The 22,571-nt window shown below is 60.4% G+C and overlaps 2 protein-coding genes across 10 annotated transcripts; both read left to right on the forward strand.

Annotated features, from left to right (window-relative positions):
- On the forward strand, positions 1-2,935 carry Tmem80 (transmembrane protein 80). Its single transcript, XM_047518175.1, has 3 exons — positions 1-756; positions 827-919; positions 1,509-2,935. The coding sequence occupies exons 1-3, from the start codon at positions 525-527 to the stop codon at positions 1,712-1,714; spliced, it is 531 nt and encodes a 176-aa protein (XP_047374131.1). The 5' UTR covers positions 1-524; the 3' UTR covers positions 1,715-2,935.
- Positions 2,936-4,116: 1,181 nt separating this feature from the next.
- Eps8l2 (EPS8 like 2) lies at positions 4,117-21,226 on the forward strand. 9 transcript variants are annotated; one of them, XM_047518167.1, is made up of 25 exons: positions 4,124-4,332; positions 4,423-4,569; positions 4,858-4,981; positions 6,318-6,449; positions 6,728-6,825; positions 7,374-7,497; positions 7,588-7,643; positions 8,368-8,432; positions 14,640-14,801; positions 15,207-15,356; positions 15,422-15,501; positions 15,620-15,762; positions 15,836-15,906; positions 16,031-16,157; positions 16,301-16,389; positions 16,491-16,565; positions 16,694-16,842; positions 16,942-17,074; positions 17,262-17,371; positions 18,200-18,305; positions 18,921-19,040; positions 19,266-19,338; positions 19,441-19,621; positions 19,740-19,872; positions 20,003-21,225. In XM_047518167.1, the coding sequence occupies exons 6-25, from the start codon at positions 7,454-7,456 to the stop codon at positions 20,081-20,083; spliced, it is 2,148 nt and encodes a 715-aa protein (XP_047374123.1). In that variant the 5' UTR covers positions 4,124-4,332; positions 4,423-4,569; positions 4,858-4,981; positions 6,318-6,449; positions 6,728-6,825; positions 7,374-7,453; the 3' UTR covers positions 20,084-21,225. The 9 variants fall into 9 exon arrangements, with proteins under 9 accessions (XP_047374129.1, XP_047374123.1, XP_047374122.1 ...); XM_047518173.1 differs by lacking the exon at positions 6,728-6,825 and having other exon boundaries at positions 4,117-4,332; positions 15,207-15,350; positions 20,003-21,226; XM_047518166.1 differs by lacking the exon at positions 6,728-6,825.
- Positions 21,227-22,571: the final 1,345 nt, after the last annotated feature.

Here is a 22,571-nt window from a genome sequence, read left to right on the forward strand (position 1 = left end):
TGACCCCTGCAGCCAGCTCTCTGCCCGTTCACTCCTCCCATGCTGCACCTCTCCTCTCACGTTCTGAGGAGGAGCTCTCTGACAGATTCGGAGAGCTGACAGAACTTCCTCCCGTGGACGTGTGGGCTCTGTACCCACCAGTTCAGCTGGGAGCCCTCACCTCCCCCTGGGCCAGGAGGCACTCCTGTAGCAAAAAGTGAAGCCCCGCACTGCAGGTGCCCCTAGACTCAGCACAAATAAATGTCAAGTGTCCAGAGCCCAGGAAATCGCTAGTGGGTATTTAGCTGCCCCCAAAAGAGAAGTAGACTTTCTCCAAGTAAAATGGAAGAAGCCACCTTTTTCTCCCTCGTAACTAGAGTCAGGGTGACCCTAGTGTGTGGAGGCTCCCACCTCCCTCCCTGCAGCCACCGAGCACTGATGTTCAGACCTCCAGCTCTGCTGGAGGGGAGGGGCCCTTGCACCCACCGGGGGCTGCAGAGGGATGGAAGCCCCCTACAGGGAGCAAAGCAAGCGGCTGTGTCTCCATGGCCACTGTGAGGGCCCATCTGCAGGAGCCTAAAGGGCCTGCTGATGCGGCAGATGACAGCGCCAGCCCCTCTGGCTTGGGCGGCAGGGAGGGCGCCCCCCAGTCTGCTGCTGGTGGATCCTTGACCCCTCGCCAGCTCTCCTCCGTTCCTCTTCAAGCGCTCTTTCACCTCAGCACGCTGTACTTCACCCTGTACCTCCTGGCCACGCTCCTCATGATCACCTATAAGAGTAAGTCGGGAGTGCGAGGCAGGCCCAGGAGCCCGCTGCTGCGTGAGCTGACCCGTCTGCCCGGTCCTAGGTCAGGTCTTCAGCTATCCTTGGCGCTGCCTGGTCCTCGACCTGACTCTGCTCCTGCTGATGGGGGTCCTGGAAGCAGCTCAGCTGTGCCTGGGTGAGTTGGCGGTGGATGCATGCTGGCTGTGACAGGTGCCGTCCGAGCGCTGGACCGTTAGCTGAGACCCCGCCGGGCAGTTCCTGGTGAGGTCTTCCTTCAGACGGTTGCCTAGGTGCTGTAGGTGCTGCTCAGTGTCGTCTTGCGCTATCATTTACCTGGTCTGGAAGCTCTGTCCCAAGGACAGGTGATACTGGTGCGTGCTCCCATCTGGAGGCACAGGAGGTCACAAACAGCCTGTCAGAGCATCCACCTTCCTTCCCCCGTCACCTGGGGAGCTGCGGCAGGTCCCCAGCCTCCCGTCAGGCTCAGGCCCGGGTGCCCTGCTGCCTGGAAGGTGAGGACACTCTGTGCGGACACCTGCACCTCCAGATCCCACCTGGGTTAGGAAAGGGAGGCAGATGCCCAGAGTTTCAGACACCAGGGCTGCCCCACATCCACAGAGGGCCAGCTCCTGGGGGTGGCCACAGCCAGCTGTTTCCCCAGTCCTGTGGCTTGCGCTGTCCTCAGCAGGCCTCGGGTGGGCGGTGGTCCTGCCCCAGGGCCGATGTCCTGTGCCCTGCCTCACTCTCATCTGCTTGCTCTTCAGGCACACGTGGCAACCTGACAGAGGCTGAGGGGCCCCTGGCTGCCAGCCTGGCCCTCACGGTGGGCGTCGGCCTTCTCTCCGTCCACTTCTTGCTCTGGCAGACCCTGGTGCTCTGGGCAGATGCTGTCCTCAGTGCTGGACTGCTGGTGCTCCACGGCCTGGAGGCTACCCTGCAGGTGGTGGCCATCGCAGCCTTCCTCAGGTAGATGCCCGCTCGGCCTCTGCAGCTGCCTCCTCCACCCCTTCCAGGCCCCAGCAGTCTCCCCCACTGCCGAGCAGGGTGGTGTTTCTCCTGCTGATTTGCCAGAGGTGGTTCTGGATAGTTCGCTAATTGTCTTTGTTGGGGTCGGGCTGGGACTAGGGCAGAACAAACCCCTAGGGGCCCAGGTGTTGAGAACAGCCATGGGTGAGAAGCGCAGGGGAATCCACTCAAGCCCTGGGAGGGGTCCACCAGGGCCAGAGCAGGGAAAGCCCTGCAGAAAAGAGGCTGCCAGAGTGACAACCCCTCGGCGCACCCTGGAGAAGCAGCCGCTGCGGTCCAGGGCTCCCACCAGTCCCCGGGGCGCTCACACTGCCTACCCTGCCCAGTTCATGTGTCCAGAGCCTGGCTCACTCTGCCACCAGTTCCTCCAGAGCCGCAGGTGGCAGCCCTGTGCCCGGGTGCCTGTCAGGCCTGGGCAGAATGATACGCTCAGGGCCCACAAAAGAGCAGGGCAAGCGGGCCAGTCACCTGCCGGTTCTCACCTCCCCACCCTCCCTTCCCCGTGGGTGCCTCTGAGGTCCAGGGCAGCGAGGCTGTGGGGGCAGTGGCCAGGCTGGAGAGCAGCTCCAGCCATGGGGTCTGAGTGAACCAGGGGACTTCAGTACGTCGCACTCGGATGAGACAACGAATTCCACCCCACCTTCAACTTTTCCGTTTGCAGTCTGAGCGTAAGTGCTCTTAAAAAGTATCTTAGCTGGGCTGGGCTGTGGCTCAGTGGTAGAGCACTTGCCACGCATGTGCAGGACCCTGGGTTCCATCCCCAGCACCTTAAAGAAAAGTACACACAGACACGCACACGCACACACACGCACACACACACACACACACACACACACATTTAGAAAAGAGGGTTGCCAGGTCCGTGGGGCATGCTTGTCTTCCCAGCGACTCAGGCTGAGTTAGGAGGACTGCGGCGAGTTCACGGCTAGCCTCCAACCTAGTGAGACCCTGTCTCGGGAAATAAAAGGGCTGGAATGTAGCTCAGTGGTAGTGCTCCGGGTTCAATCCCGTGTCACGCAACAAGGGAGCAAATCAGGGTCCTAGCCGATCTTCCTAGCAGCTCGCCTCCGTCTCTTGTTTTCTGTTTGGAATGATGTTATGTCCCAGTGTCTGGCTTTGTTTTCACCACAGTTGTTAAGTAAATAAATGTTCACACCTGCGTGAATTTCTTCTAATTATAGCTGCTTACCCTTCCCAGGTTTTGCTACAAAAAAGCCCCCTCACCTCCCACCACTTGCTCCTTCATGACCTCATCCCAAGACTCACCTCCAGCCAACTGCCCTCCACCCCAGCCCTGGCCAGAATACCCTTCCCTCTGTGTACTGCTGAGGGTGGCAGGGCTGCCCAGCGTCCTAAGCCACCCCCAGGGTCAGCCTCACTGCCCTGTCCTCACCCAGGGCCCCTCAGCTGACATTGTCTGACCCCAGAAGCCATAGTGAACCTCAGGTGGCCTGGACACCTGCTTTCCTGCTCACTGCCCTGCAGCAGATCCACACACAGGCATGGAAAGGGCCAGTGCTCTCAGCATCCTGTGGCCTGGCACCCGCAGCCAGGATGCCCAGGAGGGCTGTGTGCTCACCCTGCAGACCGGGCAGGAAGGCTTCACAGCTAACAGGTCTGGGCGGGAGCCCCTGACAGCCCGCTCGCTCTGGCCACACAAGGGGGTGGGCACCTGCTCCACACCACCTATAACACTACAGGTCCAGCTGGCCCAAAGTGCCCACTTCCCACTTTTGCCCATTCCTGACCCTGCCCAGGAAGGGCAAGGGCACAGGTGGATGCCTGCCCCTCCCTGTGCCCGGCAGAGTGCTTGACCCTGCACGCTGGTTCAGAAGGGGGTCACGTGTGGAACAGCACTGGGCCAGGTCCTGAGGCCAGCCACAAAGGCTGTGAACCAGGAACCAGGCCTTGTCTGGACTCCGGCAGGTGCTGGGCCTAGAGGACAAAGGCCACTCCTGCCTCCCCTCCACCAAGCTTGCCTGTGACTGAGTGCAGGCCAGCAGCTCTGGCCCTCCAGGGCCAGCCCCGCCTCCCGACAGCACTCGCTCCAGGGACAGGAGCTGGAGCCTGGGGACCCTGCCTGTGCCCAGGATGTCTCCGACCCCTCACTTCCTCAAGGCCAGCCAACCTTAGCGCTCACTCTGTGCAAACCCGCCCTGTCCTGGGCAGAGCAACAGGCTTGCACAGGGCGGGTCAGGGAGACAGCCTGATGAGTACAGGGCCAGAACACAGGAGAGGCTAAGCCACCGGACACTCCCACCCTTTGGGGTGCAGCAGGAAGAGGGAACTTAAGGAACCTCTGGACTGGGAGCTAGGCTGTGGGTCTCTGCTGGTTCCTACCTCTGACCTCCACTCACGGACTGATGCCTCCACCCCAGCATCGCAGCACCAGATGAAAAGGAAGGGGCTCTGCCCTGTGCCACCTGTGAAGCTAGGGTCACCTGGCAGGGCGCGGCTCAGACCTCCTGAACTGGAGCCCATCAAGGTGGCCCCAGGGCTGCTCCCAGCAGGCCAGCTCGCAGTGACCCTCGGGAGGGCTCCAGCCCGCACGCAGCCTCCCAGGTGAGCAGCCCCGGCGGGCGGGCGGGGGAGGGGCGTCCGGCCGCCCCGCCTCCCCCTCCGCTCCCGGTGACTCGGTAACCTGTCGCTCAGGTTCGTCTTCTCCCCGCCCAGCCCCGCCCCGCGAAGCGACCCGCCCGCCCGCGGAGAGCTAGCGCGGCCGCCGAGAGAGGACAGACTGGCGGACACACCGACCGGAGGACTGGCCAGAGCTAGAACGGACGCAGTTGCCGGGAGCAGGTGAGCGCGACCAAGGAGCTCATCCGCCTGGGCCTCAGTTTCCCCAGTGGCGATGGGACGCGGGGCTCTGGCGGGGCCCTGGCGGGGCCCTGGCCCGGCCGGTTGGCAGCTGGACGCCTGCGGCGCTGGGGATGGCTAGGCTGGGGGCGGCCGGGCGCAGGGGCGCAGGGGCTTGCGGGGGCTTGTGGCCCAGGAACCCGTCCTCTTCGGCCCAGCCTGCCAGTCCTCCGGGCGCGGCCGGGGCGCCGGGATATTTTTAAGCCAGTGGCAGATGACTCACCCGTCCAGGTCCCGGCCCCCTCCCAGCCCTGGGGCTTGGTGGAGGAATCCCTGCATCCGGAGAAGGGGGACGAGGGAGCTTCTCCCATCCTGCCGACCAGGCTGAGGCCTCCTCCTGGGCAGGATCCTGAAGGTGGGCACACAACCCAGGCCCTGGCACTTCCTGGGCACTGAGCTCAGGAGGAAATCCAGGGCGGGACAGCATCAGGCTGGGTCAGTCGCTGGTCAGAGTTGAGGTGTGGAGTCTCAGAGGGGAGGAAGGCTGGGGCTGTGGCTGCAGGAACCCTGCTGGGCCCATCCTGGAGAGTGGGCTACCAGGGCTTTGGGGTTCCTGGTCGCTGGGCAAGGCGGGCCTGAGACTGTCCCTTTGTGTGAGGGTGTCCCTGGTGGCAGGGGAGGAAGTAGGCACATCCCACAGACCACCGCTGTCCCTATCCCAGGGCACAATCCTTGCTGCATAAGGAAGGGGGCCCTGCTGGGGGCAACCCATCTGCAGTGCCACCCTATGCCCAGGCCTCTGCTGGACCTGCCCAGTTCCAGGTCCTGTGGGCCCAGTGCTCCCATCCAGCCAGGCTTCTGCACCCTCTGCCCACCCAGGTCTCCTCAAGTGCACACACTCCTCCCCACCATAAGTTTCCCAGTTGTCCCTTCCCCCCTCCCACCTGGACAGGACTCTTTCCCCAGACCAGGTCATAGCGGGCCTGAGGGACTGCCCTGTTCCAGGGCCCCACCTGGCTCCCATGAAGGCAGCCAGGAGCCCTGGTGACTAAGCTGACCCCTCCCCAAGGTCACTCAGCATGTGGAGCTGGAATTTGAACTTGGAGCCAGTTCCTCCACCCTCCCTGGCCTGCTGGGGCCTCCTCCCTCCAGTGTCCACCCACCAGTCCCCAGGCATGCTAGGTCCTCCCTTTATACCAGGAAAATGGCCTCCATAAAACTAAAGTGCAGCCTGAAGCCCAGGGGCCAAGGCCAGGGCTGGGAACCCCATCTCCACCCACGCATGGCTTCCCCACCCCCCAGCTGAAGCCCACTGGGGGGCAGACTTCACACAGGCCTTAGGCGGCCCCAGCCTCCTCCCACTCGGCCTGAGATCCCAGCCTAGACTCCCCGGGGGACGGCTGTGCCACCCAGCCTGTGTGCGTCTGCGTGCCACAGGCTTGGGTCTCGAGTGCTCGTTTTGCCCAGGTGTGTGTACCTGGACCCACGTGCCCAGTGCCCTTGGTCCAGCCTGCCAGGAATCCCTCTAAGCAAACACTCAGACTCACCCACTGAGGTCATGAGCATTCCGCACATTCTCCACGGGTAGGTGGACAGGGCGATCTGGCCAAGCCCCCTGTGGCATGTGGGAGGGCAGAGCAGTAGCCAGGCTGAGGCGTGACCAAAGCCCCCAGGCCCCCACCTTTCCTGGGAGTGCTCCCCAGCAAGACCTGCTCTAACCAGAAGGTCCTGGGGCCCGGCCTTTCCCCCAGCTCTCCATACCAAGCTGGAGCCCCGCCTTGGTAGACCCAAACACTGCAGTCGGGAGCAACGGCCTTGCTGGTGACATCAGTGTGTGGACCCAGGACCCCACGGGAAGCTGGTCACAGAGCCCCAGGAAGACAGTTAAGATGCTGTCCACCTACCCCACCGGGGATCTGGGGCAGCCTGGCACTGTGGTCTCCACAGGACACATAATGTCAGGCTAGCCCAGGCCCCAGGCTTTGCTCACCCCCCAGGGAAGGTACAGGTCCAGCCAGGTCAGACACTGCGCGCTCTAGCAACCTGTCCTCAGTTTCCCCAGAATGCGGCTGGAGAGTGGTCAGGCCTGTGAATTCTGCTACAGGGGAGGCTGGGACACTAACCACCCCTCTGAACACCCACCCATACCCACCTTCTCCAGATCCTTTCTTGGGCTGCTGCCAAGGGTCCTGCCCTGTTTTCCCCACCTTGCCTTCCCATCAGGGTGAGGAGATGCCACACCCCCAGACTACTTTCTAGGTACCAAGGACCCCAGGATTGTCTGCCACAGGGCTTCCCTGCTCAGACTCCAAGGGCCCAAAGGGAGCCAAGGGTGGAGAAGCATGGGCTGTGTGTTCACAGCAGTGTGCAGAGGCCCCTTTGGGGTAGGGCAAGACGGGAAGGCGGGATTGGAGCTCCCTCTACACTGTGTGCCCCTCCCCAGCCTCTGGCCTCACTTCCTTGCCATCCTCCCCTGCTGGCTGCCACCTGCCCCAGGACCTTTGAACATACTTGAATTCTGCTGGGAAGGTGCTTTTCCCCCACACCCCTCTTCAGACCCTCCCAGGCATCCTCTGGGAGGGCATCCCTGTGGAGGTCTGAAGGTCTGAGGCAAGATGGGGCTCAGTGGCCATTAGCTGGAACACAGGGTAGGGGGCTTACTCCCTGAGGATCCCCTGGGGAATCTAGTGAAGTCACCGAGTTCCTGTCCTGGACCTGGGGTTGGGAGAGGAGGTCCTGTCTGGGGAGTAACAAGGCTGCTGGCCAGGACCAAAGGAGGTGTCAGCTCGGCCCCTCTGTTCCCGCAGGCGTGGGCCAGGCATCGGGCCCCAGACTCAGGCCACATCGAGTTCTGCCCTCCCGGCTGCTGGCCACCACCAAGGACACCATGAGCCAGTCAGGAGCCATGAGCTGCTGCCCGGGAGCTGCCAAGTGAGCCCCATCCCCACCCGCCCTGCCCACTAGCAGTCCTCAGGGAGGCCCCCGGGAGGCCTTGCTGCCTCTCACCTGCCCTCCCCACAGTGGCAGCCTGGGCCGGTCCGACGGTGTGGCCAAGATGAGCGCAAAGGATCTGTTTGGTGAGTGAGGGTGAAGAAGAGGCCAGACTCGGGAAGGCGGACGCTCGGGCCCTGGCCCAGCAGGCCAGGCCTGACCTTCCCGGGTGCCCGCAGGCCTCTGGACCCTTGAGCACTGACAGCTGGCAAGGTCTGCCCCCAGAGTCCTGGCACAGGCACCCTCCCCCGGCAGTAAGGGGAGAGCCCTTTAAATAATTCAGGGAGCGACGGTCTCGCTTCCCGCGCCTCCGCAACTCGACCGAGGGGCAGCAGGGCCTGCAGCCAGGCGTCTGCTGCCGGAGGGGCCAGATCCCTCCCCGGCCCGTCACGGCCTGTGCCTTTGGACGCTGCACCATCGGGAAAGCAAGAAGCCCCTAGAAAGGGGGAAGATTTTGGTGGCGGCTCTGCGGGGGGCAAGCCTGGCCCAGACCCCTCCCCTGGGAAGGCGGGCACCCCAGGACGGGCCCCACAGCCACCAGCTGCCCTTCCCACTCTGAGCAGGCCTCATGCCTTCCTGGGGTGGTCGTGGGCGTGTGCTGGGCGGAGCAGAGGGCCTCCGAGAGTCCTCCTTGTCTGAGGAGGGGCTGGACTTCACACTTGTGAGGCCTCCAGTGTTCATGAGGGGCCCAAGAGAAGCACCTGCCCCTTGACGGCACCTCTCTTGTGGCCCCCTGGGGTCCAGTCCCAGCGGGCCTGGGGGCTGGTGGTCCTGGTGGACGGGCTGAGTGACGACCATCTCCCCGTCCAGAGCAGAGGAAGAAGTACTCCAACTCCAACGTCATCATGCACGAGACCTCCCAGTACCACGTCCAGGTGAGGCCCAGCCCTGGGGAGCACTCCTGTCCCCTGTGCTTCGGGCGCATGAGCAGGTGGGGAGCTGAGGCCCGAGAGAAGCAGGAGGCCAGAGCCAGGGGTTGCCCCACACTGGTCCTGGGCTCAGCCACAGTGGGCTCACCGCCCCTTCGTCTGAGGGAGACTGCCCTGGGGAGGGGGTGCTGAGGTGGACACTGCCCGGCTGTGCTGGGGAGGCGCCCTGGCGCTGTGTGGAGGAGCCTGCAGGAAGGAAGTTGTCACCTTGGCCCCAGACAAGGAACTGGGTTAGCGGGAGAAGCAGGAACAAAGAGGCCCTGTACTGAGCTCGCGGGCTCTGCAGGTGCCTCGGAACTGCCCTGCATGCCCCGCGCCCTTTGGACCAGCCAACCTGGGAGGCTCTCTCCTACCGCGGAACTTAGGAAGCACACTTTATAGATGGGCTCCTGGCCACCGTCCAGGCTGGGGGGACGATGGGTGACGAATGGAGGGGCGCTGACGGGGGCGGGGGCGCGGGCCCCTGTGTGACCAGCCGTGGCTGTGGGCCCGCTGCTGCTCTCTGTGTCCTGGCCTCACGCGCGCCCAGGGCCGAGCCCCACTGCTGTCTGAGCCTGTCTCCTTGTCTGCAGAAAGGGTCCAAGGAACCCGAGGCTCTGCAGTCCTGTGGGTCGGGATGGCCGGGGCTCCCCCGCTGGCCTGGGCAGTCTGGGCCACTGTGCAGCTACCACTGCAGCTTGTGTCCGAGCAGAGCGTGTCAGGGTGGCGGGTCACCAGCCGCTCCCCGGCAGCCCCACCCTTCTGCAGGGGACTTGGCAGCCTCCCTGAGGACCTGCCTGCGTCCTCCCAGCCTGGATCCTGGACTTTGGTCCAAGCTGGCCTGGCTCATCCCAGCTGTTGCAGGGCCTTTTCCTGCCTGCCCAGCGGCCAGCGAGGGTGGGGCAGTAAGTGGGGTTTTCCTGCCCCTATCAAGATGAGGAAACTGAGGCCCGAGAGAAGGTTAGGACCTTCCTTTGCACCGTGGGGCCAGGCGGCAGGGTGCCACGGCCGCGTGTCTCCTCCTTCCGGCTCTCCATGCGGTCAGTGGTTCCATGGCCCGGGCTCCTGCAGGACTCCTGGGGCCGCAGCCCACCCCGGCTTGGCAAGGAGACCCTGCCATTTGCAGCCTGCGTTGTTTCTCTGCTTGGTGAACCTGCTCTCCGAGAGTTTGTGGAGGACTGACCCGGGCCTCTCGGCCAGCTGCCCGGCCTGCGCGCTCCCGTCTGATGCTGCTTCTGACCCCTGTGGAGTTCTTCGTAGGCGCAGTCAGGTGTGAGGACCAGGACGACCTCGCGTCCGGGGCTTGTCCACTCGTGACCGCTCTCTCTGGAGGGCAGCAGTGTTGCATCTTGGTGATTCCGACTGGCCACCTCCTCTCTTCTCTGAGGTTGGGCTTTCTGCCTCCCGAGGAGTGGTTGCCTGTGTTTCCTTGAGCGCCTCTAGTCCGCCTTTGCCTCTCGGCCAACCGCTCACCCCAGAGGCTTTTCGGTGGGTGGTGTGAGGCAGCACTGAGGCCGTTTTTTCTTGGGTGAACGTCCAGCCACAGTGAAGAGGGACTGCTGTGCTACCTCTGTGAACACAGATGGCCAGACATGGATGGGTCTGTTTCTGGGATCATCGTTTCACTGACCTGTCCATGCTCTGTACAAGTTTTGACTCACTGTAGCTTTATCAGCCTTGAAATCAGGCCATATGAGTCCCACAGCTTTGTTCTTTATCTTCAAGATATTCCGAGTCTCTCTTTCCCTCCCCCTCACCCCTCTCTGCTTTAGAAATGGACTCTTGCTATGTTGCCAGGCTGGTCTCAAACTCCGAGACTTAAGTGATCCTCCTGCCTCAGCCTCCTGAGTAACTGGGACTACTGATGTGTACCACCAAGCCCAACTAAGATTTGCTTGATTATTTGAAGTTCTTTATGCTGAAATATGAATTTCAGAATCAACTTGTCTATTTCTGCTCCTCAAAAAGGCTGCTAGAATTTTCATTGGCATCAAGTCGAACCTATAAATCAGTTTAGAAAGAGTTGATATCTTAACAGTATTGTGTCTTTCCAGCCATGAACATGGGATGTCTTTCCATTAATTAGGTATCCTTTAATTTCTCATCAGTGTTTTGTGGTCTTCATTGTAGAAGGTTTGCATACCTTTTGTTAAATTGTTGCTTAGGTGTTTGATTTTTATATGCTATCACAAGTGGTATTGTTTAGCTGGGTGTGGTGGTGCATGCCCATTTGCTCAGAAGATATAATCCCAATTCTTCTGAAGGCTGAGGTCATAGGATTGTGAGTTTGAGGCCAGCCTTGGCAACTTAGCAAGATGCTGTCTCAAAATTAAAATTTAAAAAAGAGGATGTAGCTCAGTGTTAAAGAGCACTCCTGGGTTCAATGCTCAGTAATGAAAAAAGAAGGTATTGTTTTTAAAACTTCATCTTCCAGCTGTCTTCTGCTAGCACATAAAAAAGCAGTTGAACTTTGGTGTGATGATCAAGTGTCCTGAGGCCTTGGTGAATTGAGTATTTCGCAAGTTACTTGTGATTTACTTGTAAACTGCTTAGATTTTCTACATACACATCAGATTGCTTGAAAATAAAGACCATTCTTCATTTCCTGTCTTTAAATCATTCTTTTGTTTTCTTGCCTATCTCCCTGTCTAGGACTAAATACAATGCCGGATAAAGACAAGGGCGTGGATTCTTCTGCATAAGTCCAGTCTTAGAGAAAGCATTCATAGCCCATCTGTTGCCTGTTTTTGTAGATACCTGTTATTAGTATGCAGAAGTTCAAATTTCCTCTGCTGAGTTTTTAATCATGATTGGTGTTGGATTTTGTTAAATACTTTTCCTGAATCTATTGAGGTTCATTCACTACATTGACTGACTTCTTTTTTTCTCCTTGGTGGTGCTAGGATTGAGTCCAGGGCCTCCTACATGCTAGGCAAATGCTGCACCACTGGGCTGTACCCCCAGCCCTTTTTGTTTTTATTTGGGGACAGGGTCTTGCTCAGTTTCCCAGACTGGCCTCTAACTTGTGATCCTCCTGCCTCAGCCTCCTGAGTAACCTGGATCACAGGTATGAGCCACTGTACTCGGCTCCCTGGTTGACTCTTCTGTAAGTTGAACCAACCTTGCATTTCTGGCGTGACCTTGCTTTCGTCAAGGTTACTCTCTTTATCTCCCCCCAGAAAAACGGGATTAAACTCAGGGAACCGCGACCACTGCGCTCACTCCCAGCCCTTTTTTCTGTTGGAACAGGGTCTGACTCAGTTGCCCAAGCTCTTCTTGAATTGGCCATCTTCCTGCCTCAGCCTCAGCCTCCTGAGTTGCTGGACTCACAGGCGTGTGTCCATGTGCCTGGCTATACCGGCTTTTTTATGTGTGAATGGACTGATTTGCTGATATTTTGTTGAGGGCTTTTTGTGTCAATGTCTTCCAGAGATATTGATGGGCAGTTCTCTCATATAGTACCCTTGGCAGGCTTGGGGGTCAGGGTTGTGCTGACCTCACAGGGCAGGAGGGAAGAGTTCTCATCTCAGTTTTCAGAAAGTTTGTGAAGCTTCTCGTTCTTTCTTCTTTAGATACTCGTGTTTTGCCAGTGAGGCTTCTTTGTGGCATTGCCAGGTTGTGGGTGCCTGTGTGTGTCTTAGAGATGGCCCCTCTGTCCTCTTGGCTTTGGGGAGTGTTGTCTCCAGCATTTTTCTTGATCACTCTTGCTGGGGGTTTATCAATTTTATCATTCCTTTCAACACTAACTCGGTTGGATTTTTCTCTATTGATTTTCTGTTTATTAGTTTGTGGATTTTTGCTTTTAATTTACTTCTTTCCACTCTCTTTAGGGTCTATTTTATTGCGTTTTCATAGTTTTTTACCCCTATGGAACTGGGGGTTGAAACCAGGGCCCTGCGCATGCCAAGTAAGTGCTCACCACTGAGTCACACCCCAGCACGTTTTTCTAGCTTCTCAGGCTGAAAGCTTAGGCCCCTGATCTTACGTCTCACTTTTTGCCTGACATATTCATTTGAAGCTGTGAACTTCCCTGAGTGCACTGCTTTATCTGGGTGTGGTGGTGCACACCTATGATCCCGGCCTCTCAGAAGGCCGTGGCAGGAGGATCACAAGTCCAAGACCAGTCCAGGCAACTTATCAAGATCCTGAATTCAAAAAAGTAAGAATAAAAAGGGCTGGGGATGTAGCTCAGTGGCAGGGCTCTCCTGGGCTGGGTCCCCAGCACTGGGGGGACAGCCAGCAGAGTTAGTTATATGGCACCCATTGAGATAGGTTGTGCCTGTTTTGTTTTGTTTTTTAGAACTTCAGTTCAGAATTTTTTGTGGTGCTGGGGACAGAACACAAGTGCTCCGTGCCCCCAGCCCCAGAGTGTGTTTTTTAATTTTCCTTGTGGCTTCAGTTTTGACCCATGGGTTATTTAGAAATATGTGGCTTAATTTCCAAACATTTGGGGATTTCCTGGCTGACTTTGTGTCACTCATCTCTACTTCAATTCCACCGTGGTCCAAGAACATCCCCTGTGTGGTCTCAGTCCTGTGAAATCCACGGAGAAGTCTGGTGGCCTGGGGGCTTGATTTCATTTGGTGGGTTGTTCTGGGTTCTGCCAACAGTGTGCGCCTCCGGTTTTCCTCCACCTCCGGCGATGGAGAGAGACCTCCTGGCCCCCTGCGCTTCTGCCCCGAGCTTCCCCTCAGGTGGACGGTGGGTCCTTGTCACGTAGTGGGTCTGCAGGGAGCAGCCGTGCCCCTGTGCACACTGCCCCTGCGCGGGTGCCTGCGGCACAGCTGGCAGGGCACAGGGAGGCTGGCAGGCGCTGGGCGAGAGGGCCGTCTCCACGCCTGACCGCCGTGCGACCGCGGGGACTGCTGGTCAGAAGGACAGGGACTCACTCCTAAAATGATGAAGGCTTAGAGTGTGTGGTTCTTTTGTTCAGTGAGATTTTCTGTATTAAAAAGTTATTTGTGGGTCCGGGGCTGTGGCTCAGTGGTGCAGCACTGGCCTAGCATGTGTGGGGCGTGCGTTCCATTCTCAGCACCACGTAAAAATAAATAAAATAAGGGTATCCTGTCCCTCTACAACAACAAAAAAGCTACTTATTTTCGATTTCTTTGTGCTCATATCCTTTGGCAATTTTTCTGTTGCAGTGTTGTCTTGTACTTATTTAAGTATTCATTTGTTTACTTACTTATTGTCAAGATCCTTAATTTGTGTGTTGGGGGGTTCTGGGCTGAATCCAGGAGAGCTCTGCCACTTAGCTACATCCCCAGCCCCTTTTATTTCTTATTCATTTATTTATTTTGTTCAGAGAAAATCTCACTAAATGACTGAGGCTGGCCTTGAACTGCACCTATTTTTTTATTTTTGGTGGTGTCAAATTTGTTGGTCTTTTCATCTTTATTTTTAGTATTTTTTTAGATATTGATAGACCTTTATTTTATTCATTTATCTGTATGTGGTGCTGAGACTTGAACCCAGTGCCTCACACATGCTAGGCAAGTGCTCTACCACTGAGCCCCAGCCCCAGCCCCATGGTCTTCTGAGCACATGGATTTTCTTTCTTGCTGAGGAAAGTGCCCCGTGCAGAAAATTCCCTTTGAGTTGATGAGAAATCATCCCATGTTTTCTTCTAGTGCTTCTGTGGCTCTGTGTTTGGGGGCGAGGTCTGAGTGTCCCGGCTTGGCTAGTTTACCCAGCTGTCCCGGCAGTGCTTACTGAATCCTGAAACTCTGTGGGAGGGTTTTACTGATCAGGTGGAGGGCAGCTTCTGGGGCCAGGGAGGGCCAGGCAACCGCAGAGCCCCAGACATGCTCCTTCCACACACAGCCCCTGGGGGCCTGTCCTGGACCCCACTGCTCTGGGCGTGGTGAGGGCAGGACCTGCCTGAGGCCCAGCATCCAGATGCTGTATGGTCTTGAGAGAAGAAGGCCCTGCGGCCCCGCAGCAGGAGGCGGGGAGGGCGGAGGAGTGCCCACGGCTGGCGGGCAGTCGGGAACGCTCGCAGGTTTTATCAGCGCACAGTAGTGATCCCCAAAGTGTCCACCAGGGCAGAATAGGGCTCTTCCACCTGAGGTGAGGCTGTGGCCCTGCGGGACCACGGTTGGCCAGGGTCTCCGCCCCTGGGCATGGGCCTCAGCCCAAGCCCAGCTGTGCCCAGCGGTGACTGCTGCCCCCCAGCACCTGGCCACATTCATCATGGACAAAAGTGAGGCCATCACGTCTGTGGACGACGCCATCCGGAAGCTGGTGCAGCTCAGTGCCAAGGAGAAGGTCTGGGCGCAGGAGGTGCTGCTGCAGGTGGACGGCAAGGCCCTGCGGCTGCTGGACGTCGAGACCCGGGTAAGGCTGCGGGGTGGGCCATCGGCGGGGCCGACGCGGGTGCTGGGTCTCTGCGGAAGAGGACAGTGCCGAGGGCCAGCAGGGCCAACCCAGCCAGAGCCTGGGCAACTTGGGCAGCCGCCTGTGGCAGGGCCAGGCCGTGTCCTGTGGCAAGCGGCTCGTGGGCTGCAGTCAGACCTGCCTGTGTCCGCGGGGCTGTGCTCAGGCTGGGTCTGCATGGTGGCCGGCGTCTGCCCTGCTGCTGCAAGTTCCTGTCCCCGAGCGCACGCCGCCCCAGCACACCGCTGGCCTGGCACTGGTTCTGTCCTTGACCACATCTGTGGTCCATTCCAAGCCTGTGGCCACAGCCCACCTCTGTGTCCAGGGCCAGCTGAGGCCATGTAACTGCCCGCCCGCTGCCCCCAGGAGGAGCTGGAGAACTTCCCGCTGCCCACCGTGCAGCACAGCCGGACGGTGCTGAACCAGCTCCGCTACCCCTCGGTGCTGCTGCTGGTGTGCCAGGACCCGGAGCAGAGCCGGCCCGACGTGCACTTCTTCCACTGTGACGAGGTGGAGGTGAGGCAGCTGGCTGGGGCGGGCACAGTGCCCGCCCAGCCCGCCTGACACCCCTGTGCCCCCAGGCCGAGCTGGTGCAGGAAGACATCGAGAGCGCGCTGGCCGACTGCCGGCTGGGAAAGAAGCTGCGGCCGCAGACCCTGAAGTAGGACCATGGGGGCCGCGGGGAGCTGGGGATCTTGCCCAGGGCACAGAGGGCCAACAGGGTGGCAGCTGTCCAAGAGTGGGGCGTGGCCACCTGAGCAGGCCTTCCTCTGCTCCAGGGGCCACCAGGAGAAGATCCGGCAGCGGCAGTCCATCCTACCCCCTCCCCAGAGCCCAGCTCCCATCCCCTTTCAGCACCAAGCTGGGGACGCCCCTCAGGCCAAGAACCGCGTGGGCCTGCCCGCACCTGTCATTGAGCCAGGTAGGCCCAGGGCTTGGGTGGGGGCTCCCTGTAGGGTCCTCGGGCCCCTTGGCAGCTGCTCTGTCCCCACCAGGCTACCGCCGCCGAGAATCTCTGGACGAGGAGCCTCGGGCGGTGCTGGCTCAGAGGATAGAGAAGGAGACGGTGGGTGCCCTCCTGCCCCGCGGGGCCTTCCCACCCTCCCCTGCAGTGGGCCCAGATGGCCTGCTGCCTGTGGAGCAGCCCCAAGTGGGTGGGGCTGCCGCTGACCCTGCCCCTCTGACCCCAGCAAGTCCTCAACTGCGCCCTGGACGACATCGAGTGGTTCGTGGCTCGGCTGCAGAAGGCGGCCGAGGCTTTCAAGCAGCTGAACCAGCGGAAGAAAGGGAAGAGAAAGGGCAAGAGGGGGCCAGCGGGTGCGTGTGCGGCCGGCGGAGCGGGGCACCCGGGCTGCAGAAGGCCGGGTCGGGTGGGGCAGCAAGGGACGGCGGGCAAGGCCCATGGGACAGGGAGGGCTGGGCTGGCCGGCGGCTGGGCTCACAGCTCCACCCTGTGCCAGAGGGTGTCCTCACGCTGCGGGCCCGGCCCCCCTCCGAGGGCGAGTTTGTCGACTGTTTCCAGAAAACCAAGCTGGCCGTCAACCTGCTGGTGAGTTCAGGCCTGCCTTGTGCTGGTGGTGAGGGTCACTGCCTCGCCATCTGTCACCTGCTCACGGTTCCCTGCCATCTGTCACCTGCCGGCTCCCCCAGGCCAAGCTGCAGAAGCACATCCAGAACCCCAGTGCCGCTGAGCTGGTGCACTTCCTCTTTGGACCTCTGGACCTGGTGCCTGGGGCTGGGGCAGGGTGGGGGCAGGGACCCAGGGTGGCCAGGCCCCAGGATGGCGTCCCCTTCCCAAGGGTCAGCCTGTGCAGCTGCAGGCTGGGGCGCCCTCTGAAACACACTGTCCCCAGATCGTCAACACCTGTGGAGGCCCAGACCTCGCGCGCTCTGTCTCCAGCCCACTGCTCTCCCGAGAGGCTGTGGCCTTCCTGCGCGGCCACCTGGTCCCCAAGGAAATGTCACTGTGGGAGTCCCTGGGGGAGACCTGGACACGGCCCCGGTATGGACAGGGTGAGGGGCAGGGCATGGACCAGGATGGGGTCCTGGGTGGGCCAGCTCCAGAATGGGGCTTGGCTGACCCCAGAACTGCCCACCCCAGCTCCGAGTGGCCACGGGAGCCACAGGTGCCCCCCTACGTGCCCAAGTTCCACAGTGGCTGGGAGCCACCTCTGGATGTGCTGCAGGAGGCTCCCTGGGAGGTGGAGGGACCGGCGTCTGCCCCAGATGACCAGGTCAGAGCCCCCGAGTCTGCCACCCGCCAGGGTTCACCTACCCAGCCACTGCTCACCACTGCCCTTGCCACCCCGGAAGCCACAGCCCGGGCCGCCCCAACGCTGCCTGTCAGGTCACAGAACGTTCACCCAGCCCCTGCCTGGCTCGCCTGGCCTCCAGCCTACATGGAGCCTGCTTTCCCCACAGCCCGCCCCTGCGAGCCGACTATCCATAAGAAACTCCCCGAAACACGGCCTGTCCGAGTCCACGCCCCAGGGAGATGTCCTCCCGCCACTCGGCTCCCCACACTCGCACAGGTAAGCAGTGAGGTGGGGCGACCCCTTCACAGCACACCCCGGTGCTGCCGCGTGGTGGCAGATGCCTCCTCAAAGTGGCTTAAGATGCCAGGTTAGCCTCTGGTTTTCACTCTAAGAACAGCCTGGGCAATTTAGGGGGATCGGATTTCAAATAAAAAACAGAAAAGAGCTGGGGTGGAACTCAAGGATAGAGCCCCGGGGTTCCGTCCCCAGCACCATAAAGGACAGACCCAGGGACAAAGCCCTCCCCCACTTCTGCATCCTCACTCCTGGCCCAGGGTCTTCCTGGGGCACCTGCAACTGCCAGACCTCAGAATCCGGGAAGGGCACAAATCTGTATTCCAAACAAGCCCCTCCGCTCAGCCCATACCGCCAGCCTGTGGTAGGACCACAGGGATTGTTTCCAGCAGCTCTCTGCTCACCCCGACGGCCCCTGCCCCACTCCTCCCCACCACAGAGGGGACAGGGAGCCATCCTGTTCCGCTGGATCTGCACCCCCAACAGCTCTGCCCCCGCCCCAGAGAACCCTCGCTCAGCACTGTGGCTCTGAAAAGTCCTGGCCCCCCTGGTCAGCTGGGGAAAGCCATGACCCGGTCACTCTCCAGGCACACAGCTGGCTGACTCCCCTGGGGGGCAGGCCTGAAGACCCCTAGGGTAGCTCGGGCAGGGCTGGGCCCTGCACCCCGCCCCCCGCCCGAACTTCCAGGGCTGTCATAGTTTCTATTCCGAGCTGTGAGCAGCTGCCACTCCTCCACGGCAACCTGGACAGCACAAGCCAGGCAGCTGTGTGCCTGGGACGCTGCTGCCCGTCCCTCCTGGTCCTCACAGGGGCCACCAGCCAACACCAGCCATGACCAAGTATGTGAAGATTCTCTACGACTTCACAGCCCGCAATGCCAATGAGCTGTCAGTGCTCAAGGATGAGGTCCTAGAGGTGAGGGGGTCAGGCTGACCAGGGGAGGGGGCTGAACTGTGGAACACCAGGACAGCACAGCCACTGCCCTGTTTCCCTAGGGTCCCTGGGTTCCAGTGGGCCCATGGGCTGAGCCTCCCCCACCCCCAGCACAACCTGGCTGAGGGCCCTCCATTTCTGGTGGGTTCCAGAGGGTATGCAGGGCCCCTGTACATTGGGCAGTCCCTTTGCCTAGTGGAGGGCCCTCCGGTGAACCTGGCAGGGGCTTGTTACTCATGCCCACCCAGGAGCCTTCCCCTGCGGCCACTGTGCAAACCCGAATCCAGGCTACTCGCTGAGGGGCAGAGAGTGGAGCAGGCTGGTAGAGGGTGGTTTATATCCAAGTGCGACTAAGAGGCATCCTTCCTCCAGGACCCTGCTCAGGCCAGGCAGGGGTAGCCCCTGGGGTCAGGAGTGAGGCTGGGGCCAGGGGTGCAGAGGACTGAGGGCTGGGCTCAGAGGACACACAGGGCGGTCTCTGCAAAGCGAAGTTTGTGTGAGTGGTTCCAGCACCCTCACTGGTACTGGTGGCCTGGGGAGGGTGGGGGTCTAAGGGCAGGAATGACAGAAGAGCTGAGTGCCCGATGACCACCACAGGTGCTGGAGGATGGCCGGCAGTGGTGGAGGCTTCACAACCGGAGTGGCCAGGCTGGCTATGTGCCCTGCAACATCCTGGACGAGGCTCGGCCAGAGGATGCTGGTGCCCCCCTGGAGCAGGTGCCCACCTGCCCTGGCTCTGTTCCGCCCCACCTCCACGACAGTCGTTTGTCCTGGGTGCAGGGTGGCAGCTGAGTCTCAGCATGGGAATACTCCCGCACCCCGGTGGGGCAGAGCGGGTGCGGGCTCCTCAGTCTTGGCCAAGGGAAGGAAGGGCCGGCCCACAAGCCAGGTAGGGGCCTGGGCAGGTCCTGAGAGCACCCACCTCACCACCTGCCCCCACAGGTCGGCCAGAAATACTGGGGTCCCGCCAGCCCGATGCACAAATTGCCCCCTATCTTCGCAGGGAACAAAGATGGTGAGAGGCGAGAGGGGGCGAGGGGATGCGGGGCCGGCCACGGGAGGCAGGGCGGAGCCAGGGCCAGCGCGCGGGTCCGTGGCTGAGCGCGTGCTCCTGCAGAACTGATCCACCAAATGGATGAAGTGAACGACGAGCTCATGAAGAAAATCAGCCACATCAAGGTGCAGCCGCAGCGGCACTTCCGCGTGGAGCGCAGCCAGCCGGTGCACCTGCCGCTCACCTTCGAGTCCGGGCCCGAAGAGGTCCGAGCCTGGCTGGAAGCCAAGGCCTTCAGCGGCCGGTGAGCGGCGGGCCGGCGGAGTGCGGGTGTGAGCAGGCGCAAGCCGGTGCGCAGGGCCCTGCGGGTGGGCGCCGGCCGCCACGCCCACCGCCGCGCGCTCACGCCCGCCCACCCCCAGGATCGTGGAGAACCTGGGTATCCTGACTGGGCCGCAGCTCTTCTCACTCAACAAGGACGAGCTGAAGCGGGTGTGCGGCGAGGAGGGCATCCGTGTGTACAGCCAACTCACAGTGCAAAAGGCGATGCTGGAGGTGAGCGCCTCGCCACCTGCTCCTGCGCCTCCTTGCCCCATACGCACACCGACCTGTTCCTGGGGCACAGGAAAGAAGTGGGGTCCTGACCTATGGCCCCTAGGCTGAGTTCCCCATTCCTTCTCCCTAGAAGCAGCAGAGTGGGTCGGAGCTGGAGGAACTCATGAACAAGTTCCATTCCAAGAACCAGAGGAGGGCGGAGGACTGCTAGGCCTGGCGGGACTCGCCTTCCTGCTGCTCCCAGTGCATGACTATTGTATACCCGGACTCAGGTGGGCTGGGGGTGCTCACCCGCCTCTAGACAGCTGGCCTGTCCTCAGGCTGAGCCATGACCATGGATGGCCTCTCAGCTGCAACCCACACTCTCCCACCCAAACCAAGGTCGACCTCAGCCAAGCCTGCCACCTGGCAGTGCCAGCCCTCATCCGCCAGCCCTAGGCCACAGGACTCCCCAGGTGGGCATATGTGGGCTCCTGGCCTCTGGAGTTAGATGCTCACCACCTGCTGCTTGCTTCTATGTGCACCTGCCCCCAGCTGTCACTACACTCCATGTGGGCCAGACTTTCAGGCTGGCCAGGCTGGTGACCTGGATTCCAGGTTTGTCCCCTTCAGGATGCTACACCCCAAAGATGGCCTGCAGGGGCTCTAAGACAGGAAGCCTCGCAAGGTCCGAGGATGGCTGGCTGCAGATATCCACTCCCACCCAGCACAGCCCAGGACAGGAGCTTTCCCTGGCCACATCTCAGGCCAGCTGAGCCTTGCATGCTGGTGACTGGTGGTCTTGGAGCCCTGGACAGAGCATCACACCCAGAAATCGGGGCGGGAGCTTCGAGGCCACATCATTAAACCAGTTTCTCCTGGAAGCCACCTGGAACCTCCTGAAGCTGCGCCTCTTCATGAGCTGTTAGGCAGAGGGCTGGCCATGACCAGGCAGGGTGAACATGCCAAGGAAGGCCCCTCACCTTTATACCCCTTCAGGAGGGCCCCAGGGGGACATTTCTGAGAGGTGAGGGGCCCAGGAAACTGTCCCCCTCAACACTTGCCCACCCTGCTCACAGCAGTGTCCCAGGCCAGATGTCCAGAAGGCCTAAAGCCCATCACCCATGCTGGCCTTGGTGGGGCACATGCCAGGTGGGAGTGTCGCCAGGTTTGCTACACACTGCCCAGGAGGGGTGTGTCACAGGCAAGGCTAAAACTGGATTTGGAAAACTTCCACCCAAGCTGAGAGAGGCATCAAAAGAGAGCATCGGGGCTGGGCTGGGGCTCAGTGATGGAGCACTTGCCCAGCATGGGGGAGGTTCTGGGTTCCATCCTCAGCACCACTACAAACTAAATAAAATAAAGTTCTTATAAACTTAAAAAAGCAAACGTTTAAAAGAGAGAGAGAGAGAGCATAGACCTGTGAGTCCCAGCTGACCATCAGCTGGTGGCATCTGTGGCTCCTCCTGCACCCTCTCTGCAGTGGGTGCTGCCTGCCTGACCAGTATCCACCTGAGCGCACCTGAGCCCCACCTTGGAGGAGGCCTTTAGCACCCTCTGCTGGTGGCTGTGTCTGCACTGGGTAGCTGTCAGGGGGTTTCCCTGCACCAGACTTGGCTGGTTGAAGGGAAGTGACCCTCTGTCCCAGAGCTGCTGGGGAATCCAATCCTGGATGGAGCAGCCTTGGATCCAGTCCAAGGGTCTGGGTAGGGGACCGGTTGTACCTGGGGGGGCTGAGCTGCACAGACTGTGTCCCTCTGCTGGTTGAGTACTTGGCCAGGCCTGGCCCCTGGGCCTCCAAAGCTCTGCCTCACATCCCAGGGAGGCAACCTGGGCCCAGTGTTTTCTGCAGCCTATGGCCAAAGGGAACTGGGGGTGTCCCATGTCCTTTGAGCTATGAACTGGATGTGGCGGTCGCCTGTCTCCCAGGCTAGCAGAGGTTGCTTCTGCCTTGGCTAGGACCCCACAGACAGGCAGCTGATCCTAATGGGGCAATGGGTTAGGGACAGGTTTCCTGCTTGGCAGACCTGCTCCTTCAGGGCAGGGTTGGGCTTCTGAACTCCACCTGTTCCAAAGAGACCTCTGCTGGACCAGGGATGCCTGACCTTCGACAGAGACCACCACCCTTTACAGCCATTCCCCAGGACCTCCTGCCCACCCTCACCAGCAGGGCTGGTAGAAGCTCCGGCTGCTGTCTCCAGTCTGGGTCACAGCACCCTCCCCAGCACCTACACCTGCTTCCTCAACTAGCCCCTCCCCATTCCCATCCTCAGGCCGCCATCTGCTCTGTCCCCATGCTTCCTGGACAGCTAAGGAGGCCCCAAGCCCCAGAACCCTATGCCTAAGCTAGCTCCTACTCAGGAGCTGCTGGTTTGGAGGTACCCTGGCTTCACCTATACGCTTAGGCCTCTGGGCTCCCAGGAATTGTCCCTGTTTTTTTCCAAGGGACTTCCCACCACCTTGCATGACCCCCTCAAGAGCAGGACAGAGCCACCAACCCCATCTGCCTAGTAATGGTCACCCAGTGTTAGGACAGGTTGGCCCTGCATGATCCCTTGGCTACTGACCCTAAGTGTGAGGCTGTCACTCTCCAGAGACCTCAGATTAGAGGGGGACCATTTATAACCACACACTGAGCAATGGCCATAGCATTCAGGTGGACTTAGCAGCAACCTGAGGTGCCAGGCTGGACCACACACAAGACAGACCAGGTCACCTGA

Source organism: Sciurus carolinensis, chromosome 11 (assembly GCF_902686445.1).
Source record: "Sciurus carolinensis chromosome 11, mSciCar1.2, whole genome shotgun sequence".
Classification (NCBI taxonomy): Eukaryota; Metazoa; Chordata; class Mammalia; order Rodentia; family Sciuridae; genus Sciurus; species Sciurus carolinensis.

Excerpts from the sequence above, each read along its gene's own strand:
- Eps8l2 (XM_047518167.1), top strand. The coding sequence starts at position 7,454 with ATGAGCCAGTCAGGAGCCATGAGCTGCTGCCCGGGAGCTGCCAA. Across the intron at positions 15,907-16,030 it reads AGAGGATAGAGAAGGAGACG|CAAGTCCTCAACTGCGCCCT; the intron begins GTGGGTGCCCTC and ends CTCTGACCCCAG. Across the intron at positions 19,622-19,739 it reads GCCAAGGCCTTCAGCGGCCG|GATCGTGGAGAACCTGGGTA; the intron begins GTGAGCGGCGGG and ends GCCCACCCCCAG.
- Tmem80 (XM_047518175.1), top strand. The coding sequence starts at position 525 with ATGGCCACTGTGAGGGCCCATCTGCAGGAGCCTAAAGGGCCTGCTGAT. Across the intron at positions 757-826 it reads CCTCATGATCACCTATAAGA|GTCAGGTCTTCAGCTATCCT; the intron begins GTAAGTCGGGAG and ends GCCCGGTCCTAG. Across the intron at positions 920-1,508 it reads AGCAGCTCAGCTGTGCCTGG|GCACACGTGGCAACCTGACA; the intron begins GTGAGTTGGCGG and ends CTTGCTCTTCAG.